The sequence below is a fragment of the Atta cephalotes genome (genome assembly GCF_000143395.1).
Source record: "Atta cephalotes unplaced genomic scaffold scaffold00050, whole genome shotgun sequence".
In the NCBI taxonomy this organism is placed as follows: Eukaryota; Metazoa; Arthropoda; class Insecta; order Hymenoptera; family Formicidae; genus Atta; species Atta cephalotes.
In genome coordinates, this window is record NW_012130114.1 from 974652 (window position 1) to 1000598 (window position 25947).

General features: G+C 32.3%; 1 protein-coding gene across 1 annotated transcript in view; it reads left to right on the forward strand.

Annotated features, from left to right (window-relative positions):
• LOC105622945 (rho guanine nucleotide exchange factor 11) overlaps positions 1–25947 on the forward strand; it is a 343184-nt gene that overhangs the window by 266036 nt on the left and 51201 nt on the right. The window contains exons 20-22 of the mRNA XM_012204353.1: positions 4118–4294; positions 6761–6981; positions 14335–14485. Of these exons, the coding sequence (XP_012059743.1) occupies positions 4118–4294; positions 6761–6981; positions 14335–14485 (549 nt within the window). The remainder of the gene's footprint in view (positions 1–4117; positions 4295–6760; positions 6982–14334; positions 14486–25947) is intronic.

Consider the following 25947-nt stretch of genomic DNA (forward strand, 5'->3'; position numbering starts at 1 on the left):
TCGTAACATATGTTGTCACGATCCCAAGTAACCTTGGATAAATTTTAGCCATCGTTCATTGTTCCTTAAAAAGTTATTAACAAAAAAAGTTCATCAATAAAATCTAATTTTTGGACACGACTGCGCTCTGAAACAAATTCCCTGCTTTAAAAGTGCAAAATATTCTTAACTCTAAATTGATTATAAGTCGATAGTCATCTAATCTTATTTTAATAATCTTTTAAATATCAATTTTGAAAGTCGGCTTATAATATTAAAATAAGATTAGATAATTCAAGTCAACGAAAAAATGTCATCAGTCGATAAACAGTTAGGCGGAAGTAAAAGTGGAATGATTTGAGGAGATATATATTTTAGTCATGCTATTTTTTTCTAAATGGAGGCGTTAAAAATATATGAAGTTAGTCTGTTTTTTTTTTTTTAAGTTAGAACCTATTTTCAAACATCTATGATTTTGTAGCTTAAGACGAATACAACTTACCATAGATACTTAAGGTCATATAAGTTTATTATCCATATTCTAATGCATGTTCGCGGACATTAATATACATCCTAATACATTCTGAATTACCTTTCGAGGTCAAGAGTATTTGATAGAATATAGTGACATGCAATTATTATTTTTCTTTTTATTTTGTCTGATATCATAGGTTCAGCTTGAGAAATTTCATTTTTAGATATATGTAAAATAAGAAAAAATCTAATGGAATTAGATCTGGCGAGTATGCTGGCTAATAAAAATCTGTATCATCCAATCCAACATCACATCCAATCCAACATCCAATCCTGGAAACCTGGCTATATGATTAGATTTTATACTTTTATGATGTGACATCAATAGAAGGAGCCATATAAGTTCATTTTAATTTTAAAATGAACTTCCTGCATTTTTAGAAGATATCATCTTACAACTAAAGCATGCATGTAATTCCAGCACGATGATGCTCCTGATCATAACAAATCAAAGGTTTTTGGTAATCTACAAGCAATGTCTCTCCGAGGTTGGATCGGACTTGTGAATTGGCCAGTACACTCGTCAGATAAAATTCCGTTAGAGTTTTCTTATGTGTCACATGAAAAATAAAATTTCTCAAGTTGAACGACATCAAAAATGTCTCATTTGATCACGTTGTGGTCAACTGACGGATAAAATCACTTAAATGGTATTTCCATTTCAAAGAAGAGTGGCAACATTTTTCAAAATTTTATAATTTTGAACCTCTTGAGGTATAACAAAAAGAAAGGCGATATAAATATGTACAAATCAATTTAATTTAATTTAATTTAACATTAATTTAATTTATATAAAATTTTTTTTCTAAAGTCAGGTATCAGATTCACATGAGTGTCGATAAGTCAATCATTCAGAGAGGGAATTAGGATGTATATATAAAGATGTATTATATAATGCCCGCAGGCGCACGTTCGAGTATGAGCAAACAATAAACTTTTATTTAATGCAACGATTAATATACGAATAACAAAGATATTAAATAAATGATTAGATAAATTATTTAATAATTAAGTATACGTAATAGTTCATACAAAATTTTAATCGTTTGATTCACAAAGTTTTCATCACTTTAGTTTAGAAAACACAATTCAAATAATTTAAAATCTTAAAATGTAGTAAACTAGTAATATTACAACGATAGGAATCCATGTAATCAACCAAACACTTGTTTCTATCAAAAATCGAATGTAAATTGGAAGTATTTTTGCCACATCAACAAGATAAATAATCAAGATATAAAAATTTCCAATAACTAAATTCCTCGGCGAAATTAATATTAAGTCCAATATGTACACATATAGTCAATTATGTAAAAATTCTAAACAAAAATCATAATTTTAAACAATTATGAAAGAAACTAAAGTGTAACAATTAAAAACTTACAATCCTGATATAAATCGATCGGAAATTAAAACTGATGTTATCTGACAAGAATTATGAGAATTCATATTATTACGCATATTCCCAAGGATAACTGAAAAAGAACAGGTTTCGTATTATATATACATTAAGACTGCCAAGGAAAAAAAAAAATTTTTTTAATCGGGCTCAAAAGCTTTTATTTCAAAAGCTTTTATTCCAAAAAATCCCTACATTTTTATCAAAAAATATTAAGGTTTAGAGGTTGTTAGTAAACAATTTAAATCAAAGTTTCGATTTTCCTTAATACATTTAATTTGCAAAAATGACTTAATCTGGATTTCCAATATGGTACTGTATGTTTTTTTAATAGCTAACAATAGTTCATTTAACCCTATGATGTACACCTCAAGAAATATGGTCTAATTAATGTGAAAAAATAATACAATTTGAACGCTTGCTAAAATCGATCTTGAACTCTGAAATTTGGTTTTTTTTACATTAATCGAACTATATTTCTTAAGGTGTATATCGTAGAGTTAAATAAACTATTGCATCGTGTTTAGCTATTAAAAAAACATACAGTACCATATTGAAAATCTGGATTAAGTCATTTTTGCATAAAATTAAGTATATTAAGGAAAATCGAAACTTTAATTTAAAAATCATTAGTGACTCTAAATCTTAATATTTTTTGATAAAAATTTAGGAGTGTTCTGTTGGCATAAAATGGAAGCTTTTGAGCCAAGTGCTTGATTAAAAAAAAAATTTTTTTCCTTGGTAATCTAATATACATATATCGAAAATTGATAATAATATGCGTTACAAATTAGCTATTGATTACGATTGGAAAGCTCTGTAAGATGTCAAAATATAATAAAGATAAAACAAATTTTACGGCAGATATATTCCTCCTTTTAGCTTAATAAATACTTTAATAAGTTCCCATCTCTTTTCGATATCAACGATAGCTAAATCTAAAAGAACATTTGTGGGAAAAGGGATGTACCATACAAAGAAACGAGCACATCGGATTCACCCACCCCAGCGCCAGAAAGTTTATTATAAGTTATGTTGTATGTTATAGGGTATGTTGCATGTGACAGACTAATTATGCGTATGTGTGTGTCATATATATCATATATATTGTGATATGCGGAATTTACTCGTAACGGATGTTACAGAGGTATACGCAGTGTAGACCCTGCGACGTGATTCGGAATCAGGTGGCGCTGATTCATGAGTGTGATCAGAATCGGATGGCTGATTCGCGGTGTCGTGACAGGCGCGTTAATATGAATGCGTGCACATATACGTTGGTCTCGGTATGCGATGATCGTGATAGTACGGGATACAAGATTTCTCCTGCAAATAATGCAAACGGCGGTTATTGAGAACGCTCGCTCGAGGCAGAGAACACTCCACTTCGTGTTTATTCCACGTGTGCACAGAGACTGTTCAGCTAGCTTGCCAAATACTGAGAATTCAACGGAGGCAAAGTACGCTTTATCTCCTTGCCTCGTTTGTCCATTGGTGTGAACGAAAGTTTTCGCTGCTAAAACTGCTCAGCGGAGACAGAGCTACTTTCTAACCCTTTTTCACGCTGTTTACTGTTTGTCGAAGATCAAAATCGGATGATAGTCGTGTTGGCTCGGCGGATTTTGAGTGCTGACTCGCTCGGGACTGTGATCGGGAACGGAATAAATCTTTTTTACAATCGAATATTTTATATCGTATTGTTAGATCGTGTCGACATTTCCCAGTTTTCTTCGACAGTCGGTGTTTTCTCCTGCGGAAAGCGTTTTTAGTAAATAAATGACTCGATCTCGTACGACGCGCTGTTTGTTGATCTATCAATATTTTGGTTTTTGAAAAGATTTAAGTATATCTCATCGTCGTATGCGAATTTTTCCACATATGACATTCGGCCGGGAACGATACATTTCGGGAATGCATCGTTACAACTTCATATATTTTTGGCGTCTCCACCTAAAAAAAAACGTGATTAAAATGCGTCCCAGTTTTGAAACATTTTTTGTATTATCAATAATGCCAGAGAAAATTGACTGGATTAATTAAAATAAAATACATATGCCGTATAATAATTAATAATTTTAATATTGAATCTATCATAGAATTTGCAATATTATGATTTTACTGAAATGAGATACAATTTGCGTGATAACAAAATAAATTTTTATATAATAGCAAAAATAAATTATGAACGTATTTGAAACTTTTCAGAATGTCTGAGGCGTAAGGACGAAATAATTAAACAAGCTCTGCGCGAAAAGCAATTATTGATGGCGAATATATTAAATATTCCTAAAGAAGATTTTGAACATGTGGCAGACATAGCATCTGAACCATCCACTGTGGAAAAGGAACCTACTGAATTGATACTTGCTGCTATTACTCAAAGTATTTATTAGTACAAAATTTATTATTAGTGCTAAAAAGTAAATTTAGTTCTAGTAATAATATTGTAATTAATAAAGTTCATTATATGATATTGAACTTGTATTATAATATTATCGAAAGTAAAAATATATATTAGAGCATTGGATCGTAAAATTACCGGATACCAGATATCGGATATTCGGACAGAATGTAACATATCCGAGAAGGCAATTTCTGTTATCCGACCAGATTCCGAGAAAGTGTCTTCTAAAAAAGAAGTCTTTTTTATAGAGAAAAAGATTGTAATTTTACACCAATGTGTAAAATATTATAGCTTCACGAATATGCATACTTATTTCTAGAATTTATATAAGAAAAAAAATCACAGTTAAAACTTTAATGACATTAAATTTCAACCGAATATATTCTATATACTAATGCTATTTGGATACTTTCCGGAATGCGGTGTTATCTGGTGCAATTTTAATTGTTATATATCTTTTAAATTTATTGTTTATATATTGTTAACTAGAAGTATATAACTAATAAATATAAAAGATTTAAAAATATAATATCTGTTACTCGTAATAATTGCGAAATTATGAAATTCTCTTAGAATTTCTTTTATTTAGAAAAATTTGAATATTTTGATTTAAAGAAATTTTTGTCAAAAGTATCTCTTCAATGATTTTATTTCTAATTGACAAAATTGTATTTATAACATAAAATAGTTATATGATTTTTTAAATTTCCAGATAAGATTTATTTCCATTTTTATACACATTTAATTTATTTGAAATGTAACTTTCTGTTCAGGGGAAGAAAGAAGGGAAGAGAGGGAAGGAATAGTAGTAGTAGTAGTAGTAGTAGTAGTAGTAGTAGTAGTAGTAGTAATAGTAGTAGTAGTAGTAGTAGTAGTAGTAGTAGTAGTAGTAGTAGTAGTAGTAGTAGTAGTAGTAGTAGTAGTAGTAGTAGTAATAGTGATTAATCGCAAAACAACCTAGCTTATTACTAAAACTAAACCCAAATTTAATTTTATTTTACTGCTAATTTTCTGTTTTAGTATAAATTAATATGTTTACGAATTTCTAATCATATTTTTTATAAGAATGAAACTGAATATTTTATATAAAATGCTTACTTTAAAGAAATTGCTACTTTTTTCAAATCTAATATTTCAAATAAGTGATCTTACTCTACGATTATACAAATAAAAAATGAATATTAAGAATTCTGAATAATCAAATTTACTTTAAATTTACATAAAAAAGTATTTGAATATTTGCAAATTTGAATAGAATATCAATAATAAAGAAATTTTTAAACTTTTTTCAAGAATTGAGTATATACTTTGGTATTAAAAATTGTTATTTATTTAATCTGGACGAGAAATGAAAAGAGAAGAGATATTTTGTACATAATAAATTGTAGGAAAGAATGACCTAAATCGGACTGTGTTTCAAATAGGATCTTTTTAATTTAAATGAATACGGCAAGCAGATTTGCGTGCTATTTATAATGTAAAATATTTATAAAACATCGAACATGTGACAGCAGTTTGATAGTTTTTTGTCATAACATTCATAGAATAGACGCAAATATTATATGTATTTATTATATTTTCAGCCATCATACGAAAATTAAAAAAAAAAAAATCCTTGTAAATCATTTAAAAGATGTTAAAAATTTGAAAAGTAATTAAAGAATGTAGAATTTAAAAATATCAAGCGTTTTGTGATTCTTTTTGTGATTTATTGTAAAATTTGTTCCAAAGTTCGAAAGGATGTCTAATCGGACCTCTTTTTAGATGTTCAAATCGGATCTACAGTACAGTAGATATCTTACAGATCTGGTACTAGTGATCGGCTGACCAGATCTGGTCCAAGGAATTAAATCAATGTCATGAGTCATTTAAATCAAACTCAGATTAATTGAGTTTTATTGATTTCAATTCTAATAATATAAACTATAATTTTTTTTTAGAATAAAATTTTTATCTTCGACTGTCAAATTGCTCGTTTTTACTTACGATTTCAATACTAACAAAAATTAATTAAAATATTTTTAAATTCCATCTAAAAGTCCATAAAAATAGGAGTGTCTGATTTGGACCAGAGGCTGGTCTGATTTGAAACCAATATTTCCTTAAAAAATATTTTTACATTTTTCATTATAGTTCAATACAGGTGAGAGATATGTCAAAATGGCTTAAAGCAAAAATAAAGGGAATAAATGACTTTCCAACGGCACCTTCGGTTTTACAATCGGACTTTATTTACGTCTTGTAGATAACAAAAACTGCAAATAGATCTGATTTACCCCATTCTCCTCACTTACATAATTTGATAGAAAACAGCAGTTGATGTTGCATTTATATTATGACAACTACACAAAAAATTGATAAAATTTGTTTCTTACAATTACTTATGGAATAACTTTACATATATAATATGACGCATATATATATTCTTTTACTCTTGTCTGTAGCTGATCAGCTGATGGGAATGCTGAATTCTTCATTAAATATAAGTGAGACGGAAACAATATTTGCGTCATGTGGATCATCGACATTATCATCTTCTGCGTGTGAAGCTACTGGTTGTCCATCGTTACGAAATCATTCGCATCCTCAACAATCAGTCATGGGAATGTTGCAGCCGATCTGTTATTATCTAACATCCCAACTCTCACAACTGTCACAACTCTTGGTAAATATAGTCATTATTTATTTATAGAATATTTCAGATTGAAGGATATTGGGGGTTGACGACTTTATAAAACACAACAAATTTTCAAATGGTTTGTATTTATTAGAATTATATACTCTAAGAAATTAGGGGATCATTTTTTCTCAGTAAATTTTTGCTTTTTAAACTATTACTTACTACTATTACTACTTAGCGAATAGTTAACGTAAAAATAAAAATTAGAAAAGAATTTTACGGAGCAAATTACACTTATCAACAAAATTATTGCAACATAAATTTATACTATAATTTTTCATAACGTCAAGTAAGCGTAATTCCATGAATAATGGACGTTTAAAAATTTTTTTTCATTCTCAAGAGTAAAATCTGTATTTTAAGATGATTTTCATTTTGAATTCATTCTTATTTCTATCTACAATCTTATTTAAAGTAAGAAAGTGTTATATCTCCAAAAGAATGCATAGTTTGACACACTCTGACTACGTTCCATTTAACGCTCACAATGCTTGTGAAATTATTTCATCTTTATCGTTCAAATATTAAACAAGGACAAATGATGCTTGCGAATGTTAAGTGGAACACAGTCTCGGTGGAGTGGAATGAATTCTTTTTACAAATGTTATGTTAATTATCATAAATTATGGATTATTCCTTGCAAATTAAAAAAAATGATTGATACGATTTTTTGATGCGGAGATACGGCGGAGATATCAAAATTATCTATGTATTTTTGTTTAACTACCGCCAGCATTAGCATTATCCGATGCGCACGAGTAGGTTGCTAATTGAACTTTGTGTATCATGTGTGTGCGTGCAAGTGCGCGTGTGCATACATGACGCGTGCACGTACCATGCATACATGACGCATGCGCGCGAGCGTACATGCACGCACGCACGCAGGCAGGATCATGCGAAATCATAAAAATCAGGAGTTACTTTAAATTATTTCTCGTATAATAATCAGTGTAAAAGTTTTTTTTTATATGAAAGTTTATGCTTTGAGATGATATTAATGATTACGTTCGTCAAGTTTTTTGTTAGTCGATAGAAGACTATAAATTTCAAAATTTTATACATCTCAAATATCTTTTATTAAAAAGTAATCACGCCATTGAATATTAAACTAACAATGAGTAAAAATTGAACAAAAATACTCTAAGTTTGTTCTGTAAAATACTTTGATTTGCCCTTGTATAATAGATCTTTTATTTTAATTTATTATTGCTTAGCAATTTATACGAGCATGTAATAAAAACTTTAATTACGATTGTATTATATATATTTTAATTATTTAATTGCCAAAACTGATGCAATTGTTAAAATATTTAATTTATTTCGCAATTTTTTCTTTATCAAATTTAATTGTAAAAATCTCTGTAGTATAAATAAATGTGATAAAATTAACATATTTTATAAGCCATTAAATATTCAAACATTGGTTTTACATTTGGATTTTTACTTTTATCTACTTCATATATTCCAAAATTGCAGGATTGAGATTGTAGGATTGGTATATATTCCATGGAAATTTGTGATATAAATTTTGTCATTCAATGTTAACCATCTTCAACATTAATGTCTAATGATGGATATAAGATCACAAACTCTGCAATTGACATTATGTGTCTACTTAATGTATTTTGTATAGTAAAATTTGTTGCAAATATCAGATAAGGGTTATTAAAATTGAATCGCATTTTAATTTATAGAGTTTTATGTACAATAAAAAGTCAGTTTTATCAATTTAAAATCAAGAAAGTTTCTTTTTTCGATTTTAATTTTTGATTTTTTTTTTTTAGGAAAGCATCAATTTTGGCACCAAAATACATTTCATCGTGTGAAAGATAATTATCCGGGTTCTTAACAAAAATGTCATTTTCAAATACATTTTTTCAAATACATTTTTTTTTAATCGTCTTTTTTTTTATAAAAGATTTAAAAATTATCTTATCCATACCTGTTACTCTTTCAAGTAAATACAATAACTAAGGGCTTTCGCTTTCAAATTCTAAATTGATTTTTGTTACCATTTCCAGAACATATGTTAAGAAAAGGAAATAGATCTTGAAGCGTCGTTGTTCAATCAATTTAAAATATTCTTTGTCATGAACAAGTATCTTCAATTGCTTTTTCGAAAACATCTTTAAAGCTCCCGATGCTGCAGAATATTATTAATGACTACAAATTAAAAAGTAAATAAATAATTATATTGTTATAATAACAATTAATTACTTATTATCAACTTATTATCAACGTTGCTTCTGTAATTGATTATTGCTTTATTTAGAATGTAAATTTTAGATTTAACTTACACAACACGAGAAAAATACAAATATATTATGTATTGATACATAATATTAATTATTAACAATTTCAATATTTGTTGCAAAATTATATATAATGTATAACTTTATACTAACTGCCCGAAAGTACGCTTAAATTAATAAATAAATTTAAGTCGAGGTAATATTTTTCGCAATAAATTTATTAATAGTTTCAATATATTAATATCTTTAATATGCTTGATGGTAGCATCAAATTATTAAATTGCTTGTTGTCAATTTAATTCACGATTACTAGAGTAGTTTTAATTGCGTTGATAGTCCGAAAAAACAATTCGGCGCATAGTTCTAAAAAGACTACAATATGATATATATGCAAGTACATATATATATAGTGTATATTAGTAATTCAAGATTGAATTATTTAAAGCAATGAAGATCTAGCTTCGACCGTAATATGCATTTTTCTAGTATTGATTATAATAACTTATACAAATTTTATATGTTCCTGTAGTTTTTTATAGAAAATTTTAAACAGGGCCAATGGGTTATGAAATGATGCTTGAAATCAAGCGCATGACTAGAAAGAATGTTTTCAAATATGTTGTATTTAATGTTGTATGCATCATTATGAATTTTGTCACTGATTTGGAGGTTTCTATGATATTGATATGTTATGAAATAACGTTATAAATAATATTAATATTGAATGAATATATCAAAAATATTGAATTGTATTAGGAATACAAATTAGTTCGGTCCGTTTCCCTAAAGATAGCTCCAGCTGTTGTAAATGGTTCATAGTGACAGTTGATTTTGGCGATTTCAAAGAGGTTAAACATCTGTTAATAATTCAGTTTATATCGCTTTGAGTTTTATACAAAAACCTTGATTTTTTACTGTGTCATTTGAAATGTCGAATTTTGTGTTAACCAAGCAGCATTTGCGGGAGGTTTTAATTTTCTGCTTTAATTGGAAGAAAAGTGCGGCTGAAGCCCATTGAATGTTTGTTAAAGTTTATGGTGACACTGCTCCAACTGATAAATCATGTAGGGAATGATTTCGAGGATGGAGATTTCAGTGTTGAAGACAGGCCTCGCTCTGGACAGCCAAAAAAATTCGAAGAATTAGAGGCACTCAAAGAAGATCAGAGTCAAACGCAAGAGGAGCTTGCAGAATCATTGGGGGTAACTCAACAAGCCGTTTCTATACGATTGAGAACCGTGGGAATGATTCAAAAAAAAAGGAAATTGGGTGCCTTATGAACTGGAACCAAGAGACGTTGAAAGGCGATTTTTCACTTGCGAACAGCTGATTCAAAGACAACAGAGAAAAGGTTTTTTGTATCGGATTGTGACTGGAGATGAGAAGTGGATATTCTATGACAACCCCAAGAAGAAAAAATACTACGCTAAGCCCGGTCAATCGACCTCAACATCAAAATCACGGCCGAACATTCATGGTCCGAAGATCATGCTCTGTATCTGGTGGAACCAAAAGGATCTTGTTTACTATGAACTGCTGAAACTGGCGATTCCATTACGATTGATATCGGCTACAATTGATTTGTTTGCATTGCGAGAAAAACGGCTAGAATATGAGCAAAGATAAAGTTATTCTTCTTCATGACGCTCGGCCTCGGTCCCTGAGGTCGTAAAAAAATATTTGGAAACGCTCAAATGGGATGTTTTACCGCACCCGCTGTATTCTCCGGACATGCTCCTTCTGGTTGTTCCGAAGGATGCAGCAAGTCACCGGTTCACTTCTTTCGCAGAAATCGAAAATTGGCTCCAAAATGGAATGCGCATGCGCGAAATAAGAAGTTGTCCAGTAACGCTATCTAAACTTCTATCTCACTTCTTCCTTTTTCCGTTCTCTTTTTCAAGGCATTTAAATAGGCCAATAATAAGGCCATTTAAATACTGTTTCCCTTCAACAATTTAGTACGTTGTTTTCCAGATTTCTTTCGTTTCAGTTAGAAAATCTGCGTTTTGTGTAATGCAATTCTAATTTATTTAAAACGCAAGCGATCTAGCAGGAAAATATGCTGCAGTCGTTAATTAAAATATTTTTACAATATAATATTTGTATCATACATTAATATGATTTTATCTTCTTATTTTTGTATTTTTTTTTATTTTGCAGTGCATTACAATTATAAATCTATTTCTTTTAGTTTTATTACATTTAGATTAAACTTTTATGTACAAATGACCTAGAGAAAGAGAGAAAGGGGAGGAGAGAGAGAGAGAGAGAGAGAGAGAGCAACTAAGAAATTCAGATGGCGCTACTGGGGAACTTACTTATTTCGCTTTATGCGCACTCCATTTTGGGAAACACTAGCATCAAAGGCCGATAAAGAGTTGCGCTACTATATATATTGTGATTAGACCGTGTTCTTCATATATACACAAGTATATTGAAATAGCAAAAACGCTACGCACGACACTTACAATACATATATTGCATTTCATTACTGTTTTTCTGGCCGGCTATCGGATTTCGCATCGAAACATAGTTTGCGGAAACCTTCTTGTAATTTGCAATTTCACGAGTTTTAATTCACGAATTAATAAAGTTCCATCTGTATTTGGTGAGAGCGAGTATGACAGAGTAGACAGCACACTAGTCTGCTATGCTAGAGATCCCGATTTCTCGAGTCCCTGTAAAACCAAATTATTTTCATACACTCGTTCTCCTCTCGGAAGGAAGCGGCAACTCCGAGAATATTCTTGCCAAGAACACTTCTCTAAACAAAAACTTCGTCGTTCGGAATCGACGTTAAATTGTAGATCTCATATGAAACTGTGTGTACGAACAGCGTATGCACCACAGGCATATGAGAGAAGTCATCACGCTTGGACATGAGCAATAGGACGAGAGAGAGAGAGAGAGAGAAAGAGAGAGAGAGAGAGAAATCTATATTTGTCAATATTAAATTTTTTGATATAATTCATTGCATCTCGTCTCCCGCACGAACCTCTTTTGCGTTTCAATCGTTTTAAGATCCGATGAACTATTCTGTGCAAAAGTCAGGTAGTTTTTTATTTACATTTGCAAATTTACTTAACAGTAAATTAATTAATGTCTTTATGTATGTTTTTCTTTTCAAACCGAAGGATGCAAGATTTCCGTCGTAATGTCGTAAAGTATCAGTGACTGAAAAAATCACATCATTGTTCTTATAATTTTGTATTTGTTCATTTAAATTATACATGCTATGCACATAAGATGAAATACATAAGATGAAAATTGTTTATTTTCTTCTCAGAACTCTACGAATTTTTTCAGAATTTTTTATTAACTTTTTAATACTACATTTTAATACTATTAGGTATACAACTTTGCTTCCGCCGTTTTTTTCCGAAATTCGAGGCTTTATTGTAAAAAACTGGTTATATATTTATGATTCAAAGTATTGTCTATCGCTGGCCGCTACTTTCTCCCATCTTCCTTTCGGGTAGCGTACGAATCCCGCATCGAAAAAACTGGTCATCTTTTGAGGCTATTCACGAATCGATCCAATTTTTTACTTCTTCATAAGACCGGAAGTGCTGGTCAGCCAGGCCGTGTGCCATTGATCGAAACAAGTGATAGTCAGAGGGAGCAACGTCTGGAGAATATAGCGGGTGGGATAGGACTTCCCATTTCAACGTTTCCAAGTATGTCTTGACCACTTTCGCAACATAGGGTCGAGCATTGTCATGCTGCAAAATCACTTTATCATATCTCTCGTTGTATTGCGGCCGTTTGTCTTTCAATGCTCGGCTCAAACGCATCAATTGCGTTCGATACCGATCGCCTGTGATTGTTTCAGTCGGTTTTAACAGTTCATAATACACTACGCCGAGCTGGTCCCACCAAATACAGAACATGACCTTGGAGCCGTGAATATTCGGTTTGGTCGTCGACGTGGAAACACGGCCGGGAACTCCCCATGATTTTCTGCGCTTGGGATTATCGTAATGAACCCATTTTTCGTCCCCAGTCACAATGCGATGCAGAAATCCCTTCCGTCTTTGCCTTTCAAGCAGCTGTTCACAAGCAAACAAACGCCGTTCAACATCTCTCGGCTTCAATTCGTACGGCACCCAATTTCCTTGCTTCTGAATCATTCCCATGGCTTTGAGGCGTTTTGAAATGGCTTGTTGAGTCACTCCCAATGATCGTGCCAATTCTTCTTGATTTTGACACAAGTTTTGCTCAAGTAATGCCTCCAATTCTGCATCTTCGAAAACCTTCTCTCTTCCACCGCTATGCCGGTCTTCGACGTCAAAATCACCGTTCTTGAAGCGTTGAAACCACTCACGACACGTTCTTTCACTAATAGCGGCCTTACCATAAGTATTTGAGAGCATTCGATGAGCCTCAGCCGCAGATTTCTTCATATTGAAGCAAAAAATTAAAACTTCCCGCAAATAACGAGAATTTGGCTCGTAAACTGACATTTTCAATCGAGAATAACTTTATGATGCAGACACAAATCGACTAATGTTTCTATGGGGTTATGTTGACAGATGCCCAAGTTTATTGTATGACGTCTATGATCTATTTATTTCGACCACCACTTACCGCTAAAGCCATCTATAGGAAAGCAGCGGAAGCAAAGTTGTACACCTAATACATTTTCTCATTTTTAACAACATAAGAAAACATGGTATTAAAAAATTCTGAAAAAATTCTTAAAAAATTTTTGGAGCTCTATGAGAAGATAAATATATAATTTTTGTCTCTTGCAGTTTTTCTGTAAAGTTCTGTTAGTATTTGAATAAAAAATTATTGAAGATGAATTGTTGGCAATCTTTATTAATTAATATCTCGTTAACTATTGCGAAAATTGCAAAATGGTAAAGGATTTTTCTTCTCAGTTTTCTTCTCAGTCCATTCTGCTCCTATGCACAGGATTTATCATTTATTTTCCAAACATCTTGTGTGTATATATATATGTATATATATATATATATATGAATGTAAAAGCTAAAAAAATGTAATTATAATAAGAGTTTTAGTCCTTAGAAATATTTCAATATTTGTTTCTTCTAAAATTAAGTTAAATTTTGACAAATTGCAGGAGATTGTAAAAGAGAGAGAAGAAGAACGAGAGAAGCTGCGGAAAGAATTGCGAAGAAGCAGGGAACGTATACACGCGCTTGATATTGAGGTGCAACGTCGTGAATTTTCGGAATTAATGACCACGACAACTCACACACAAACGATGCTTGGTTTGTACTTCATTTTCTTTAATTTATAATTTACAAAAAATATGGATTCTAAACGGAGCTAGATCTTTAGTGCTTAAAGAAAGCTCTTGACCGTTTAGAATCCTTATTTCCTAAATTTGTGTAATCACATAACGATCTTAGAAAACTTATAAGGAAAAAGCCTGAACTGTCATCCCTCGACTTTAATGCGCTTTTAGAATATTATTTTTTAGGCAAAAATAAGCGACACGTATTTTTTTTATACGTACCCGTTTTCACTTTTAAGGGATGAAGGGAAACATCCCTTCGAAAAAAAATTGATTTTTTTTCGAAGCAAATATCAAAACTGTAAGATAGAAAAAAATATTTGAAATGAAAGTTGCATGATTTCAAGAGTACTTTATAATAAAAAAAAAGAAAAAACGATAAAATTTTTTTATTTGTTTATCTTTATTACTTGATTTTTAAAAAATTTTGATTCCTTTTTATAATAAAAAGAAAGATTATTTTAAGATGAATTAATCACGTATGACAAAATTATTTTCCAAAATCTCATTTTTCCAAAATATCATTTTTGAGAAATAATTAAAAACGTCTTTATGTGCGTGCCTTTATGTCCATACTCCTTCATGCAGCACGTTCTGCGCATTTTCGCATAATAGGAAATAGAATTTCAGAAATAGATATAAATATATAGCAAGGCTGGATACAGCATTTGTATAATGTTTGAATAAGATAGTGTCAAGATCGAAAGTCATTATGTAATTGTAAAACGAAGTATAGAGTACATCCCACTTATATGAATTACATTTATTGTTTCACATACAAATTGAATTAATAAAAAATCGTATTTCTTTATTTAAAATAAAGGAGGAGAATCGAATTGCAAGATAATTGAAAGTCAATTGATGTAAATAATCGATGATATAAATAAGTGTATTCCGTTTATGTATGATGTGCATATATCATTTATTTGTTATTTATGAAATGATAAATAAAGGAAAAAGTAAATGATACATTATGCACATAGTAATAAATCAGAATGTATCACATATTTATAAAGTTAGTACACATACACGTATATGTAGACATACAGTCAGTGCAAAAAGTACAGTCAAGAAATTTAGTTTCTAAAATTTACATACGAAACTTGTTGTTAGGTTAAAGCAGAATGTATTCATTATATCAGAATTGGGCATAATTGATTTGTAAATGTAATTAATTATAATTGTAATTATTTTAATTGCAATTACAATGTAGTTACAATTACGGTGCAATTAAAATAATTGCAATTAAAATATATGTTGAGTCACAATTATATTTAATTCAATTACAGTTATAATTATAATTGCATATGATTATTTTCATAATTTTTTTGTGTTTTGTTTGTGAGGAGAAAAATCTTTGAACTCGACCATCTAGGGACACAAAGATCATCCGTAGGTAGGAAAACATCCGAGTTTCGAATTAGTACATCGTAAAGTAGTACCGTAAAAGATACTATTGTTTACGTTATCATTTACTTGCTAAAAAATTCCCCCTTATGCAGTTCGGATAAGGAAGCAAGCGTTTCGGAACCGTTTACCTAGCATTTCTTCAGGAAATGCCCATTCTATACCCTTGAACGTCCACGAGAAACATCCAAATTTACATTAATTAACTAACTAAATTAGATTTTATATTCAGACTATATATAAAAACAAACGATTTAACGTTGAGTCAAAATCGAAACGAGTCTTCAGACAACGCGCGAGGCGATTGGCCTCGTTTTGGCGAATCTTCTCCGCGCTTCACATCACGGACTCGCAAAATCAGATGATGCAATCCATTTAGAGAGAGAACCGCAATGGTTTTCACTACATCCAAATAACTTCTGTTGACAGATCCCAAGTCAAAACCCCGAACAGGGCTTCCTTCTCTTTTGCCCATGAGAAACAAAAGAGAAAAGTGTGTTTAGCTATATCAATAGCTGCCCTGCAATACGCGCATATCGGGGATCCAGTTCTATTAATTTCGTAAAGATAGATTTCAAAGCTATCTATGACCTGTGAGGATCTAAGTGGTCCAGTATGTAAAACCCCAGTCATGAGCTCTCCCAAGTCATTTCCTCAAAATGGGCGTGAGGGCATCACGCACCGCCCTCCCCCTGGCATAGAAAATCGTATAGATATACTTCCCAGCGAACCGCTGAGCGTCCGCATTGAATCTCCTTTATGAGAGCCTGCGCTATTCATCCATTTAGAATCGCGCTTCTCTGTAAATAAGTGCACTAAATCAGCCTGGAATCTAAAACATTATTCTAGACAGAATGTGACTCTTGTGACACGGTTATACCTTGATCACTCGTAGAGAAAGATGTGGAGTTGACCAACTTTTCTGCATATGTCGCAGTCGTCCCTCACGTCCTGCGTCCAAATGGAAACCATAGAGAACCGACAACCTGCGCCCTGCATTCTCCTGGCCCTCCGATATTACTCCTACTTAATGCGGCAGCCATTCCTCAAGTCTTCAATAAAAGGAGGCGAAAGTGCTCTCGGAAGGCCCACCTCAAGTCCAGGATCAAGTCCAGATACTTAAAATAGAACCGTCTTCTTCACCGAAGGGTCGCTTCCAGAATGTCCTTCCTTATGAAGGCAACTACCTCAGTCTTTTGGACACCCTCAGCGCCAGGCGCTCGATAGTTTGGGCCAGGAATGTCATACCCAGTTCCGCCCACATACGAGGCTTCTCAAAGGAGGAATCCTTAATAAGTTTTGTCTGCATAACAGATTATGGAACATCCGATCGGCAAGCGCTAATGGAATCATTCCATAGAGTCCGTCCAAGTACCGAACCCTGTGGAACTCAATACATCATAATCATATAAAACGATTCTCCTGAAGGGTAAGACAAACTTCTATTAAATAGGTAGTCTCTCAGGACGCACCGGAGATATTTCAGAACATCTTTCTCCTCTAGCGCACTGCGGATGGAAATCTATTATCGAAACAAGTTAAAAGCGTTAGCTATGTTTAAAGACACTGCCAATACTATCCTCCCCACCCGCATGCCGTTCTCCATCCGTTCTCTCAGACGCTAAATAGCGTCGAATAGACGGTGTTTTCAAAACCCAAATTGATTATCCAAAATATTCCCGGTAGCATCTAAGTGCCGCTACAATTTATCGCAGATGATGCGCTCGAATAATTTGCCTGATTCGCAATGCAGGCATCTAAATTTATATGAAAAGAAGGCAATATCAAGCTTATTTGGCTTTTTCAAAAAGACAAGCTTGACAGTTTCCCTCAGGGAACTCGACACCTCTTACATTCCGCGATCTCCTCATTTCACTAATATACTGACTCGGCAAAAGGCAGGCCGTCTAGGCATACTAAAGTCGGAGATTTCCCGAAGCACATCCTCCAACATGCGTACATATGTACTGGCAGGCCCTCAGGAGAAGGGACCCACGCCTTAGAGATAGCAAAATCCAAAAGATATAAATCCAATTTCTCAGAACACTAGCTGGGAAAAAATCGTCTATCAGTAATTTTCTTGAGTGGGTATAAATTAGACTTGACCTCCATCTTGCACAAAGAAAGATTCAGTAATTACTAATTTCACGAAACAAGTTGGTATTCATAATCGAATCTTGCATTTAAGACTGTCTTAAGTACAGTGTTAAGATGTCATAAGTTCAACGAGGACTATATTAATATCTTAAAACGCTATATTTAAGACAGTTTTAAAATAAAAACGGACTATGAATACCGTTTATCATAGTTAGTCAATGTTTCATAGTTGATAGTTTTCTTCTTATGAACAGTTTATAGACGGAAAAGGCAGAAATTAGAAAGAGATACTATCCAACTACACATATATTATTCCTTTCATTGGATATGTCCTACGGCAAAACATCTATAACACTGCAGTCGGCGCACCTGGCCGACGACAAGCTGAATCTAATATACGACCATTCGCGCAACTGTTTCATGTATGCCATGGGGCATTGCATCCATGTAACGTTTAACCCTCTCTCCTCCTCTGCCAGGGCGTAGAGAATCTATCCTAACTTTCGTAGTAGAAACGCTACTGCAACTCGCCTCGGCTTCCGCAATTTCGATTTGAGTGACAGATTGATTTATATATCTAGTAACCGAAAATATCTAGTCTCCTAATCGGCCGTATCAATTTAACTTTATCCTGATTTTTGAATATCGTTTTAAGACAGTCAGTCAATTGATCTTTGATTTTTTTTTGCCCTTAAGGGCAGGGTTTTTCACCTGGAATCTCAATAAAATTTCTCTGCCTTCTTAATTTTAGTATTCGTAATACCAAATTCCGTAAGGCAAATATTTCTCCTAGCTTGTCCCACTACCTTAGAGTAGGAAAGGCCATCCTTCTCGCAACAGATCATCACGGCCGCCGATTTCGATAATCGCAAATCCTCCTTCCCCGCAAATCGAATCTGCTCAGCATCATGAGTATCCGCTGACGAGTTACGTTCGATCGCTACGTACACTCGGACCCTGAAAGAGCCAGGTGCCGACGCAACAGGTCCCACATTCGCATGCCAAGTCCTAGGCATCATATTTCGATCTAATTCTAGCCTATCTGAACTTCCGCTTTTTTTTTTCTTGCTCTTCTGTTTGTTCTTTCCAAAAACGGTAATCCATTCTTCGCCCTTATTTGGCCCAATCAAAAATAGTCAATTGCCCACATCAGAGCCCCTCACTCTACCATAGGTAGCAATGATAGGGAGTAGCGATAATTTATCTTCTTCCAGATATTCAAGATGTTTTCCGGAATTACCTTCGATATGTCCCTAATAGGGAGATGACAAAAGGGAGATTACTAGATATCCCAGCTCATTCTCAACTTCACAATAGTCTCCCCGAAGGAGGCCGGAAACATCACGGTCTCTAGGGGCCAAGGCAGTATCCACGCCAGGGTACTAAGAAATCTGCCTAGCTACTGCAGAGAGCCCAACCTTCTATTAGTCTCACGCAAACAGGAGATCTGCTCCCTTAATTCCCTGTTTTATTTCCTCATCCATTTCGCGCCTAAGTTTAACCATCTCACGTTTCAAAATCAGATATTGATTGCCAGTAGCAGGCTCTCTAGCCTTTTCGAACTCATGAATAAGTTTTTTCAGCACTTGCATAGCTACATGAATATTCACGATCATGTCCTTACTGAAGTCTCTTCTGATTGAAGTGATCTTCTTTTATGTGTTATTAAGGGAGTCCAAATAGCAGAAAGCTCTGACATAATTGACATCTTAGGAAACATTTCAGAAAACAAAACTATCACTTCCTCAATCACCATTTTTAGACAATAAAGAGTTATCGAGAGTGCGCCTGATAATATAGCTTCGTCTCTTCGAAGTTCCCTTAGAAGAATTCTTCTTCCTAGCGATCTTTATGAAGTCTATTCTGTCGAATTTATTATCTTCCAGATCTAATATTGGACGTACGAGCAAGAATCTCAAGCCCAAGGCATTGCTCCCCTTTGATTTATGCTCCCGTTTTTTACCCAATTTACTAAAGCTCGCGTCATAGTCAGATATTCCCTGTATGCGATATGGAAATGCAGGAATCCTCATTCCCATCCATAGAAGAAATTTTAAGGAAAGTTTTCTCCGTAGGGGAGGGAGATGTGACCTTCCTCCTAATAATAATGATACTGTGTCTTTTCAGGATAAGGATATTCCGTAATTACCGGTTTAGAATCTCTATTTCAGCGACGTAGCTTACACGGGCTACGCGAGCCATGCAAACCTTTGACACGTTAACGGATTTGGGATTCAGATGCTCCGAAGGTTCCTCAACTATTCTATTAATTTCTTTGTCTAAGACGATCATCGACACATGCCCCAGACCTTTACAACGTAGGAGATATATTATAAAATATATACGCTATTCACACTATTTACACTGATGCAGCGGAAGCACATGCCATGAGTCGAGTTAGTACGACCAAACATTGTACCACTCGGAAGCAGAGCGCGACTTTTCAAAGAGCGAGCCGCGCTATCGGTTGTCGGCGCTACCGAGAGTGAGAATTATGAGCTCTATGTTGATGGGCCAGCAATCCAGACTCCGACTCTCATCAACATTTAGCGAGAAAACAGGCAAATCCTGCCCGGATGATCCCCCGAGTTTGCAACGTATCATAAAAATCGTATATCTAAGTTCTTAACGAGAAACACTACACTAGGAGATGGTAGTTTCAAATCATACCTTCAAAATGTATTTAAACTTAAAAGTACTGGATACAGAATATACATAGATCAAATAATACACAAGTCATAAAAACACTCATCTTGAGACACTGCTACGCGCAAATGGCTCCAACTAAGGAAGAGTTCATCGCTGTTCATAGCTGTTGTTAATTCATCCACTAGTCATAAGTCCCTTAGCCGCTACTAGGAGATAGGGGAACTTTTATAAAATCCAGGGATTTGTATGCAATCCAGGATGTCTTTTGCCTAGAGGTCCGGTCTTGACCTAGAATGCAAGGGTGGAGGTTTAGGATTCGCGGGTGCGCCTTATCGTAATCGATCATATCCAAATGCGATTTCTCGCATCAGGTTCGACCCTTTGTGAGAATTACTTTCAGGCAATTATGTCAGGCAAAATTATAAATTGAATATAGAGTTGGACATAGATCACACAATTTAAATATAATTGATTTAATAATTTAATAAAAATAACCCAAGAATTATATAATTGTATTTACAGTGGAATCACAAATATAATTATAATTATTATTTCCAAGATTGGCAAATAACGCGTTACTTGTAACAATCTTGGAAATAATAATTTGAGCACAACCTTAGCATTTAGTTAGTTAGCGTTACCATCATAAAAAATTGCAACATTGTCAACAAATTGTTTATTATAAAAAGTAACTGAAAAGTAACGTTGTCAATCCTGATTATTTATAATGAAGTTTACGGAAAAAGATCTTAAAAATAGGATTTATATTCTATAAAACATTAAAGAGGCATATACCTAACAGTTTTTTTTACATATGTGTAAAGTATAATATCTTAAGAATTTGTACAGGATTTTGTACAGTTATAAATCAATTTTGCGAAAAATATAATATACGAAATTATAGATGAGTAGGTTCAAGCGCGTTGCAGGCGACAGATAGGTGTGCATGCTACAGAACAGTTTTGTTAATAGGATGATTTGAACCAATAATGTGATGCGGAAAAAAGACGACAAATAATAAACTCTAGCTTTATTATTCACAGAGTTTTTTACATGAGGTAAGAGCTTTACAGAAACGAAGCGAGGTATGCAGGGAGACAATAACAAAAGAATAGGTATAAAACAGGTTACCTTATAGGTTAGTGTGCAATGAATCTTCATCATTTGCAAATTAAAAAGAAGTAACTTAAAAAGAAAAAAGAAAAAAATAAATATAATTTATATGAATTATCTTAGATCTCCAATAAGTTCAAGTTCGCGCGCGCAGGTCAAAGAAGGGTTTTTTTTAGTTTTTTTCTTATAGCCAAAAACGAGCAAAATTTTTTGTGAAAAATTGTTATGCTAATTTTGATCAGCTGCCATTTTACTCAAACGCAATATTTTAAAAAACGGTTTCGTCAGACACAAAATCTATGTTTCAATTTTATAAAACTTGTGCTATTTTGCTTTCAGATGAGTTTTGTGCAAGCAGCAATGGTCATTGCAAACCTCGTTTTGTAAAATATGATGTATGTGAATAGCCACTCCATTTTTTATTTTTTAATAAAATTTTAATGATAAATAGAGAAAAGTATGATCTTTACAATCATACTTTTTTAACAAACCCTACTTCTCTATCTCTCTCCGTTTTTCTACAAAAAATTCGCAAAATTAAGTCTTGTTTTGATATAAGTGTTTAGGAGTACATGCTCTCTTAATTGCTTTTATTCTAATTATAATTCCAGTTAATCAATTAACAATTAATAATGAAATAATTATAATCTTCACAATTGCTTTTTGCAATTACTTCATTTAATTGTTTTCAGCAATTAATAATTACAAAATATAATTATTAATTGACTTAAGAATTACATTGTAATTGTAATTTGTAATTGTTAATTGAACTACAGTTTTGCAACTCTGTATAAAATTGCTAATTAATGTTTATTTTCTACAAATAAGATTTTATTTTATAAAATACATCTTTGTATGATTACTTTTTGCACTCACAATGACTGTACATCGTTTGTCAAGCAATAGTATAAAATGCTATCGCTTTGCAAGATCATTTATTAGTGAAACATTAGTGGAATAGTGCACATGTAATATGTATTAATAATTAGATCACATAAACTTTCTTTGTACTTAGTAGTAGTTGTGGCAAGTTTCATCAACTGAAAGTATGTTATTATTCATTATTAACATTTATAACATTATTTACATTTATAATAATATTAAATAAGATACAAATCTTAAAACGAAATGTAGAAAATTTTATATATTGTTCAATTACACAACTGCACCGTTTACGTAGTAAACGGTGCAGTTGTTGTGTAATTGAACAATATATAATTAATATAATACATATAAAAAAATTTTATCGTATACATTTCGAATGATTCGATTTAAATGCGCGATTAAAAATGATACTTTAAAAAATAACTCTATCATACATGGCTGAATTCTTAAAATAATCTTTCTTTTTATTATAAAAAGAAATCGAAATTAAAAAAAAAAGTCAAGTGATGGGGATACACAAACGAAAAATTCAAAAAATGTTTTTTTCTTTTTTATTATAAAGTATTATAAAATTTTGAAATCATGCAACTTCCATTTCAAACATTTTTTTCTGTTAGATTTCGACGATATTCGCTTCGAAAAAAAGAAACCGATTTTTTTTGAAGAGGTGTTTGACTTCTTAAATGAAAACGGTCATGTAAAAAAATACGTGTCGTTTATTTTTGTTTGAAGAATAACATACTAAAAGTTTATTAAAATTAGAGGAAGAGTTCCTTTCTTTGTTAGGATTATTTGCAAAAAAGCCAGTTTTAGTCTCCAATTAAAACATTTAAAAAATTATAAAACTTTGATAAACTTAAAAGATATACTGATGTAATAAACTATTATTTGCTGCCCAAATTCATTCTGAGTAAATAAAATCAATTGGAAATTGGCTTATTTTTTGTTTTTATTATTTAAATAAAAGAAAGTAGAACAGAGTTCTTTATTTGAACACTTTTTTGAAAAAAAAAGTTTTATAATCATCAGGAATAATTTCAGATAAATTAACCCTCCGTGAACAAGATGCAAAATCACAGAGAGATTTCATATTCCATGCTATACTTCATCATAAATATACTATAATTCAATATGATTGTTACAACGCATTTTCCAGTTGCATAAAACCGGCAACATGCACACGGTATTTTTTAAGAAGTTACAGAAATTCATCTTGCTAGTATATGCACACTCCATCTGGTTCACGGAAGGTTAAATAGGTGTTTTAAACAATAGTTTTATTATTAATTTTATTAAATGAAAAGATGATGAGCGTTCTAGCAATTGCGATATCATAAAGTGTGTGTTGTATATTTGATGTTAGCTACATACGTGATGTTTATACGTAATGTATACGTGTAACGTGTCGTTGAATACGAGGTATTGGTACGAGTAGTCAGTTGCTTTATCTTCTAATTCCCTCATTAAGTGGAGAAATTGCATGTTGTCTGAAAAATTTGTCTGATGAAATACATCTTTCGGTGATATTTTCATTGAAGACAACATGTCGATCGACATCATAAGATAGTATAATACAATATAAAGATCATATATTATAGAAAACAAAATGAAAAATCGATACATGATTTTAAACGGTAAAACAACTGATGATGCTCATCAACATTTTTTTTTGTCCAAGGACACATGACATCATGTTGTTAAGTACGCATATTGTTAAGTATATACTTTGAATATGATTGGGTATCCAATGAGGCACACAATTATGCTGAAAAATAGAAGTTTTTATTATGCTGGGTATTTCATACCATACATGTCAATATTTTAGGTAACTCTATGCACTAAAATAAATAAAAAATGTCATGAATATGTATCTTACATATCTTATTCATTCATCTTATTAAGTTATGGATAATTAAGGAATGTTCGAAATGCCCACCTTCAACACATGCTATTATACAGTTAGCACGTTTTGACGTTACCTGTTTACAAACAATATCCATCAAGATAAATTGAATAGAATTTCAGGCAGTCACGGCAGTCCTGGCTATCAGATAAAACTTGTGCACAATGATGCGCCTCCTCATTTCCATCTTGAAGTGAGAATATTCTTACATATATTCTTACACATATTCTTACACAAGTGAGAATATTCTCTAAACAAACTTCGCAAACCGATGGATAGGACTAGGCGGATTCTATAGCCACCACTATCTCCTAATCTCAATCCATTAGATTTTTATTTTTGAGACCATTTAAAATCTATTCAACGCCAATAGACAATGGATGATCTACGAGAAAAGATACGAAATGGATTCAAGACTATTCGAAGAATATACCTATATAGTTTTGAACGAGTACTGAACTCAATGCTAAGACATACAGTAGTATATGACGCACAAGACAGATATTTCGAACATTTTCTTAATCATCCATAATTGGAAAACTGAAATATGTAGGACACATATATTTATATGACGTTTTTTATTTTAGGATATAGATTTATCTCCTAAAATATTAACATGCATTTATGAAACACCCTGTATCTTCTAAAATTTCACATGAAATGTTTACTCTCCGCAAAAACAGAACTCAAATACAATAAAATAGAGATCAAGGACTCGGACCGAAATGAAATAAACATTGTAGACAGATATTAGGTGTGGGGAAAAAGTGGCGTTTTTTTAATGCCATCTAACGGGAAAAACGCCCTTTTTCTCACACCTAATAATTTCTTTCTTTTCTTTACTGCAATTCCACTTTTATCTACTACAATATCAACTACGTTAATATTTTGCAACGTCACCAACGGTCTTTTTAACCGTTTAGAGCTTGTTAATAATTTTCTACGTGTTATTTAAATAGTTGAATGAATGAAATCGATGTTCCGAAAGTCGGGCTTACATGTGAGAAAGATTTTCTTCTAGAATAATTAATTATTCATATTTAGAATGAAAGAATCATAATCATTTGAAATTTTGTATTCAAGTCTTGATAATCACTGGATATCGTGTTAAAGGATTGATTTAAACGTAATTTGTTTTGCGCACGTATGCACGTACGCACATGGATAAGATCTCTATATCACATTGTGCACGTTTATTCATGATATCATTAATTTTTCCAATGTCTTTTTTTATTCTAGTCGTAATTTTGGATCCGCCATTTTGAATTTTCAAAAACACCACAGCATCGAAAAATAAACATTTCAAGGAAAATTTTAAGTTCTTTTAAAGAATTTTATCTCAAAAATTGAAATGGGCGAAGGGATGGCCGATTTACAGAGAA